The 9135-nt window shown below is 36.4% G+C and overlaps 1 protein-coding gene across 1 annotated transcript in view; it reads right to left on the minus strand.

Moving 5' to 3' along the window:
- The window catches only part of LOC100176499 (metabotropic glutamate receptor 4-like), an 11293-nt gene extending 3154 nt beyond the window's left edge, over positions 1–8139 (minus strand). Inside the window, exons 1-13 of the mRNA XM_018816381.2 lie at positions 7940–8139; positions 7391–7516; positions 6774–6935; positions 6299–6460; positions 5677–5762; positions 5119–5275; positions 4390–4506; positions 4064–4161; positions 3451–3581; positions 2988–3120; positions 2509–2709; positions 1508–1784; positions 1078–1160 (exon numbers count right to left, since the gene is read on the minus strand). Of these exons, the coding sequence (XP_018671926.1) occupies positions 1078–1160; positions 1508–1784; positions 2509–2709; positions 2988–3120; positions 3451–3581; positions 4064–4161; positions 4390–4506; positions 5119–5275; positions 5677–5762; positions 6299–6460; positions 6774–6935; positions 7391–7516; positions 7940–8024 (1818 nt within the window). The 5' untranslated portion in view covers positions 8025–8139. The remainder of the gene's footprint in view (positions 1–1077; positions 1161–1507; positions 1785–2508; positions 2710–2987; positions 3121–3450; positions 3582–4063; positions 4162–4389; positions 4507–5118; positions 5276–5676; positions 5763–6298; positions 6461–6773; positions 6936–7390; positions 7517–7939) is intronic.
- Between the last annotated feature and the right edge of the window lie 996 nt (positions 8140–9135).

Consider the following 9135-nt stretch of genomic DNA (forward strand, 5'->3'; position numbering starts at 1 on the left):
ATAAAAATACAAACAAAAATAACATTACCATAAATACAAACGCATAACATTACCATAAACTGGTGTATCTAGCTGCAGTTTTGCATGTAAATTGCCGTGATTTTACTTTTTGGCTCACAAACTTAACACGTATACCCGGCAACGAAACTTAAGGTATCTGTGTAAAATTTGCCTAATATCAAAGTGACATTGAGGAAAACAATACCAAGTTATTATTTTTGGTCCTCTGCTTGAATTAGTAAGCTACCTTTTTTGCGTTACGGGTCTTTATGAAATCGGAAAACGCGAACACCTTATCTGCTAGTACTTAAGCAGTTTGAAGCTGCATGTCCACTCATGTTGGGTTATAAATGTAGTAAAGAATAGCTCTGTAGATTCGTAGGTATGATCATATACTATTATCGTATTATGTAAACTAAGCTGATTTAATCGCCAACGTAAAGTATCCTGTTAAACCACACTGTACGCCGAAAAAACAGTCAAAATATTAATTTACTTCACATTAATTCCTAGATTTAATATTATATAACAAGATTTATATTAGAAATTATATTTTTAATGTTAAAACAACCGCTATACGTGTTTTCTAGCTTTGTATCGCTTACAAGAACTAAATAAACACATGCCGACCATGCATTTGTATAGGCGATTCACGCTCTGTGGGCTCCATAATGGCGGACACGAGCGCCGTTTCCTAACTTGGTCTATAGTCTATACTAACTTTGGTTATAACAACTGTTTGATAGCAGGTAAAGGCGCTTTTTAGTCTGTTGCTTAAAAACAGTGCATTTGAACTCTCCATATTCTTTTCGCTTTCTCTTGCTTAATCTTATTGCGCATGCGCATAAAGGGTAATGTATAGTGAGTGGGGAAAGATGGGACACCTTTAAATTTTCTTTGTTTACTATACCAACTGGGACGAGAAAATAGAATGAAAGGGTGTCCCATCTTCCCCCACCCCACTATATAACCACAAATGTAATGTGAATTAAAACAGAGTGGAAATTAAGTCAGACCAATAACTCTAAAAGCCAAAGCTTCCACATTACCTTAATACTTTGACGCTAAAGGACTTACCTTGATTCCAAAGTTGTAAGTGTTGGTGATATATATTGGTAAAAATGCAAGCCATATTACACAGGAAGCGTACATTGTAAAACCTGCACAGATATTTTAATAACAGTATATGAATATGAATGTAACTTATTTTATCTTCGCGTGGTCGGCAAACGACAGTCGTTATAACATGAGTGTTTATATACACCTCGTGTCAGCTTACGAGTTATGACAACTTATTTAAAAGCCAGCACGAGAGTACTTTATATATTTAGTTGTAAGTATAGAGTGTGAACGGTTACAGAGTTATTCTGTTCTATGTTATTTTATGTTGTTGAGGACCTTGTGAAGGACCTGGGATTTATGGCCTTTAGATGAGCATACGAAAGAACGTACATGTAACATCGCCTATATAGGCAACATACCATGCGTACTATATTAATGAACGTACCAATATATTGAGTCTCATTAAACCCGGTCGGTACATTCCTATTAACTGTTGCCAACACAGTACACGCAAGCATAAGTAGTGCTGGGACCACGAGCCCAGCTAAAACAGAAACATCTTCTAAATCCTTACAACTTCTAAACGCGACTGAAGACGAAGGAAAAATTACTTCTGCTGGGGTTTGCCTCACCCCAAACCAAACTCCCACCGCCAGAACTTGCAGCAATGTAAATGCGAACATTGTTATGATTTGGTATGTAGGTCGAAGGAACATTTTGACCTAAAATTGAAAAAAACGTTTTATTAATAACAGTATCGTCGCCTTTAACTGTAATAAATTCCGCCAATCCGACCCTGATCTGGTGCTCATATAGGGTTGAACGATTCTTATGTAATGAAATACAGTAAAGATCCGGTGCTACGAAATACGTAACAAAAGGATTAGAACCCCAGACGCTACTGTAGATACAATAGCAGACAAACAAAAAATGTTTAAATATACAAAACGGAAACAAAAATATTTGTCAATTCAGTTGTACGTAGGCGGGGCCTTTTGCAATAATGGCTCCAGTATGTTTTAAGCAACTGTTATTTTGTCTATAAGTAGCCATATCTGCGTATACGTTGTACTTATATAAAGCGTATTTATTGTAATCGAACAGATAAATAAATTTTACGTTCAGCATTATTTCTGTTGTGGATGGGCTGGGAGCCGTGAATCGAACGCGTCAAGTTGGTCGGACTTTTCGTGTAGTTCGAACGATGTATATATAATATAGTAGGGTGGGGAAAGATGGGACATCTTTTCATTCTGTTTACTCGTTCCATTTGGTGGTAAACAAAGAACATTCAAAGAAATATCAAACCGTATACTCACGACTTACATAGATCGTTGTTAATTGTTTAAAACACGATCAGGATATTTAAATATCACGTGCTAAAGGTGTCCCATCTCCCCCCACCCTACTATATATATATTACTGTATTCGTCATAACTAACTTACCTCTGGCGGGAGAACTTTCTTGGATTGAAATATAATCACAACTCGTATCGTCTTCGTTAGCAAGCCAGAGTAAATGATGGTAGGACCAAAGCATAAAAATAACCTTGCAATTATACAAGTTGTATCTGAGGGAGGGTAGCACAGAACAAAAGCATTTGCAAACGACATGAGAGATCCGAGGAGAATAAACGAACATAACTCCTAAAAAGTAAAATAAATATACTAAGTTGGGGTAAGATGGCTCATGTTTTGATTTCTTTTTTCGTCCCATTTGGTAGTTAACAAAACGATATTTACAGAATTATAGATATATATATACAACGTAAAAAAATCCTCCTCACCCCCCAAATAATTTCCCACAAAGTTGAATACATTGTATCTCGTATAAGCTGGCACAAGGTGTATGAACAGCCGTGTTATAATGACTGTCGTTGCCCTTACCACGCGAGGATAAATAAGTTACATCTCTTCATACTTACTTTGCCCGATGCTTTTACGATCGGTGTATCCCGTCGTGTGTAATAAACGGTAGCAACCATTATCGTCATCAGGATACCCAACCCCGCTACGATTAAAGATGCGATTGCATACGGTGTGTCATATTGTAGCACACTGTGGAAAAGTAGGGGATCAAAAAACGGTAATTTAAACAGTACAGGAGTCCGGCACCGTGCCAAATGATTACAGTGCATACCACGAGCCCATCAGGGTTACTTATGCGAGGCTCGACCCTTGTAGGCGTATGTGTCCTTTTCCAGGACCGACAAATTGGTTGCTTATGGGTTGTCTCAAATATCATCTACAAAAAAAGCACCCGTATGATAACGCGTATGCAGGCACAACGTGTATGAAACAGAACGACTGTGTTATGACTGTCGCTACCCGCCACGCGAGGATAATAAATACATTCATTCAACATCATTAACTGTTTATTTAACAAACCGTATAGCCAATGGAACGCATGCATCTTTGTTAGCGCTCGGTTTTTGCCCAATAGGACAACTCATACATTCTGTTCCATTAGAACTCACGTATTGACCAGGAAAGCAAGCCTGACATTGCCAACAACAAACCTGCGAATAAAAGTTAATTTAGGTTTTGTAATCTTTTATATAGTGGAGTGGGGCAAGATGCTACACCTTTCATTCTATTTACTCGCCACATTTGGTAGTAAACAAAGAACATTCAAATAATTATTAAACCGTCTCCTTACGGCTCCCGTAGACCTTTGTTATTTTTTTAAAACAAGATCAGGATATTTAGATATTATGTGATAAAAGTGTCCCATCTTCCCCCACACCACTGCTATACTGTCATGCACTTTACCATACATATATAGTGGAGTGGGGAAAGAAGAGACACTTTTTCATTCTATTTTTCCATCTCATTTGGTGATAAACAAAGAACATGCCGACAATGTAGCAGCGTCGAGCCTTGAATTCGGTAAAATCAGTCTGGCGTAAAATACCATACACCAGTTACACACGAGTAAAAAAGTCGGTTTCAAAACGAAATTTGCGTTTGCACAAGAGCAGTTTATTTATTTTTGACTTACCGAAGATTCAATTTTTCTCGCTTCCCCGATCTTGCACGGTTGGCTGCACACGGAAGTGACGTCAATCGTATCGTTATATCTCCCATACCACGAAATTCCTATGGAGAAGCAACGTGTGTGAATTACTTTATTAAATCGCAACAGAACACGAATTCCTAATCTTATATATATTTATTTATATGATGTGTGTAATAAATCGTATGGTTTTTACACCACTTGCGCACAGGATAAAAAGCAGCGCAGCACAATACTGACTTTTCAAAAATTGTTAAATTAAAATTATATTTTTAAAAATATGTCTACAAAACGGAGAACATTTGACTCACTTTTGTTTTGATATATTCCAACGTTCTTCCATTTTTGTTCTCCCAAAAATGACGCAATATCGTAGATTGCTGCACCGTCCTGGTTTGCATCAAAGCGAAATGTGTTGTTATTTATGCCTGCGTAACATAACATAACTTGGTATTTATCTTTTTGACCACACATTTATGGGGAATGTAGTAGGGTGGGGGAAGATAGGACACCTTTGGCAAATATTATTCATATATTCTGAACGTGATTTAATAATTAACAACAGTAGATTCGTGGGGATACGGTTTCATAATTCTGTTAACGCTTTTTGTTTACTACCAAATGGGACGAAAAATGTGCAAAGTGTCCCATCTCCCCCCTCCCCTACTATGTATTATAGTTAAAACCGTTATGCATATATGGGCAAATATTTGCTTAGTTTTCCAGCACTTAAACGTTATCAGTTTAGATAAAATTAAAGATAACGCATCAAATACGAGGGTATTATATTTATTTAAATGTGCCAGAAAGGTTCAACCTCAAACATTACACACGAGCATAAGTGTCAGCTGTAAGCGTTTAAAGTGATAATTTAACATAACTTATTCATGTTAAGCATACTTTCTTACTTTTATATTTTTTAAAACCATAGAAATAACAAAAGTTACGCTAATATTAACCATAGTATAATGAAGAGGGTGTTTAATACTGTGGTTTAATGTTTTTATAAACGAAACACTAAAGGTATATGACATGCATACCATTAAGTGTGACATTCTTTATATAAGGGTAAACGTTTTGAGGTAATTTAGTTCCATTTTTCCTCACGCTTGCACACAACCCTGGTAAGCCTTTACACGCATCACGAAGATAGTTATCGAGCGAATGCGCTAATGCTAATACAGCGTCTGCAACACTCTGCAAAAATATATATATATGTTACATAAAACACCCACAAAGTAACATACATGGTAACTCGTAAGCTGGCACGAGGTGTATTAACACCCGTGTTATAACGACTGTCGTTCTCCGGCCAAGCGAGGATAAAGTAAGTTGAATGAATGAATAAATGAAAGTAACTTACTTTATCCTCGCGTGGCCGGAAAACGACAGTCGTTATAACACGAGTTTAACACCTCGTGCCAGCTTACGAGTTACAATGTATGTTACTTTGTGGGTGATTATTTTTGGGGGTATTTTTTCATTTTTTTATGTATGGCTGATAAATTGGACTACATTCATTCATTCATTCATTCATTCATTCATTCATTCATTCATTCATTCGTTCGTACATCGTCGCTATACATCTTTACAATAACCTGCATTTTAGCTAGTGTGGTGTACGTTGCCGGGTCTAACTTGTCGTTGACCGTGCACATTCGAACTGTTGAGTTGACTATCGAACCTGGGAATAGAAATGTTAAAAATTCGGCACCCACCAGTTTTAACTAATACGTTTTCCATATAAATATAGCAGCGCCTACATTTCATTATACTGAGTTTGTTAATTTTCTTCTCTTGGTTATTTGGAATCAATACATTTATTCGCATCCACAATAAGGAACTCACAGCTGATGGGTTGCAAATATTTAATTATAACAGGTTACTATATATATATATATATATATATAGGCCTATGGGGCAAGGTAGGACACCCTTAGAAAAGTAATCCCACATTTTCAGACCGTGTTTTAACAGTTATTAACGCTTTTTAAAGTCACAGGGCCACGGCTATATATTATTGTAAATGTTCTTTGTTTACTTTTAAGTTGGCGATAAAGTATATTGGAAGCAAGTCCCATCTCACCCCAACTTACTATATAATTGTGCAAATACTTGAATAAAACAACAGTGGAGTATTCAGATAAAGCAGAATATACTGTATGTAATTGCATTGGAAGAAAAGTTTGTTTAGTGGGTAACTACCTAATGGGTAATTACCTGGAAGCTGACACTTCAGTTTAGAAGCTAGATACTCTGCGAACCATGGATTCCGTGTACTGGGAGTTTTGTTCGCGTTAAGATGATTTGCAAGTGTTAGGTTCGTCATATACGGACGTAGATTCGTAATTATGTTTCGTTTTGGTTGAAAAGTCAGTGATTCTGCGAGGAAAGTTCAAATGATTGATTTATCTCCGTTTCATGGGGCCCACCATATACGAGGGTAACGGTTTACAGTTTACCAGTTGTATTTGATTGACAGCCATATAGTATAACAAATGAATTAGTTGTTTATATTTTGCGCTTATTGGTTGTCCAGATTATCACCAATGTAAGAAAAAAACGAAGAAAAAATTTCTCCTTTTAATGATTTATTAAAGTAGCATACACGCGATCACTCGTAAGCTGTGGTTTTCGGCCACGCTAGGATAAATTGATTACATCCATTCACTATACACATTTAGCTCATACTCACGGTTTAATGATGCTATATAAGTAAATTTGAACCTCTGACTTGGGACTTGTCCCGCCCAGCCATCTGAACCAATAAATAAGAACCGACCACGTGACTGCGGGTTTTCGTCTGCAGCTTTTATAATGCCTTCTGCATCGTTGAGTTTCGTGAACAAGATTACAGCTGTAAGGTATACAGAATGTTTTTAAACATAAGATATGTATATTTGGGGGGAAGATGGGACACCTTTAGCACATAATATCTAAATATCCTGATCGTGTTTTAAACAATTACTAACAGTCAATGGGAGTGTGGGCATATAGTTTTATAATATCTTGAATGTTGTTTGTTTACTACTAAACGAGGCGAGAAAATAGATTTAAAAGGTGTCCCGTCTTCCCCCACCCTACTGTATATTCGTGAACTGAGATATACAAAGCTGTGGCTAAAACTTTGGTTGTGTGATAGAATATTGTATACACAGTGTGTTCGTAAGTCGTCACTGTGCACTTGCATACTATTTACAGACATGTATCAGTATAGAACCCAGGAGGTAGTTATGATTGACAATTATAAATGATGTTGAAAGTGACCCATGTTATCATCAATACAGGCTTGGACTTATTTTGTTTTATTACCTTTAGCCTTGTTTACGTTAATAAGATCGTTAACTATTTTCTTGTAATCTCCCGTAGTTGGGTTTCGAGGTAATGCTCTTGATACTGCGATACAAATACCTCGTTTCTTCGCAGCGATGTCAACCTCTATAAAGAAAAATATTGAATTTTTACAACAACAGTACAAGCTGTATTGTATAGGATATTCTAATTGTTTTTAGGGCGCCATATCTTAAGTTAAAAATATGCTTTTTTATTTAAACTTTTGCAAGAGTATAGGCTACATAATAGCTTTTATTTGTCTATTAGATTACAATAACTAACAAGATTCACAAATATTTAAAAGGAAAAGACAAGATATAGCGATATAAACGACCCGCCACAGAACGATAAAGAAGATACTGTGGTCATTCGTTTAACTTAAACAGCGTCATATTCGTTACGTTTTTCGTCTCATTTGGTATTAAACAGAGAATATTCACAGAACTATACACCCGTATCTTCTTACCCCGTAGTACTATGCATAAATATTTAAAGATAAGAGTTAAACTTCCTTAACGACGGCTTTACCTCGATTTCCTCGTATACCGTACAAGTCGTCCTCATATACTACAGACATGTAATTCCACTTTCTTTCTGCTACAAGATCGACCATTGCTTCGGCCTGTATGGCGTCGTTCGGCACAGTGCGGAAGAAATAAGCAAACCTGTTTTTGTTGCTAAGATCCGGATGCGTGGACCACGGGCTGATCTATACGAAGTTAGAAATAAACACAAAGTTAGAAATAAACACAAATTTACATTCGTAATAACTTGTAAGCTAGCACGAAGGCTGGTACATGTATAAAACAGAACCCTGTGTTATAACAACTGTCGTTTACCTGCCACGGAAGGAAAATTAAGTGCAATTTTACGTATTACACAGGTGTAGTTTTATACATATAGTAGTAGGGGAAATTGGTACACCTTTAGCACATAGATCCGAATATCCTGACCGCGTTTTAAACAATTAACAACGGTCTATGGGAGTCGCGAGGATGCGGTTAATTCTTTGAATGTTTTTTGTTTACTACCAAATTGGACGAGAAAATAGAATGAAAAAGTGTCCATCTCCCCACCCTACTATACGTTATGTATTTCCAGTTAATATTACGATGAGGAATTTAGATCAAGGACAAGTAGAAGTTTTGCCAGATCGCAATAGACAGTCTTTTTGGCGTCGGTATAAAGTTTTATATAAATAATATAACAGTCAACTCTTAGAGGTGCACCTCAAACTTTTATCACTATACAAATCTATATTTAAAAATAGTTTGGTATTTTAAATCTTCCAGTTTGCATTCTTATTCACAGTTTCTTAAACGTCTTACTCAGTTGCTATGAGTAATAAAAAGTATTATGACGTAATATGAGCTTATTTATTGGCATGTCTTGTGCACAACAAGCATGCAGTGAAACATACATGCAAATTTGCATTGCCGACTATACACATATGATGCTGGGGAAAAACAACTGCATGAATCCGCAATATAAACAATATAGGGTTTAAGACTAAGGATAAACAAGTTGAATGAAACTAATTTAATCAAAGCCCAGTCGCTATAAAACAGATTTTCTGTTTTATACACCTCGTGCCTGAATAAATAAATGAAAGTAACTTACTTTATCCTCGCGTGGCCGGAAAACGACAGTCGTTATCACACGGGTTTAGCAGCTCGTGCCAGTTTACGAGTTACCATGTATGTTACTTTTTATGTTACTTTGTA

Source organism: Ciona intestinalis, unplaced genomic scaffold (assembly GCF_000224145.3).
Source record: "Ciona intestinalis unplaced genomic scaffold, KH HT000184.2, whole genome shotgun sequence".
NCBI classification, from domain to species: Eukaryota; Metazoa; Chordata; class Ascidiacea; order Phlebobranchia; family Cionidae; genus Ciona; species Ciona intestinalis.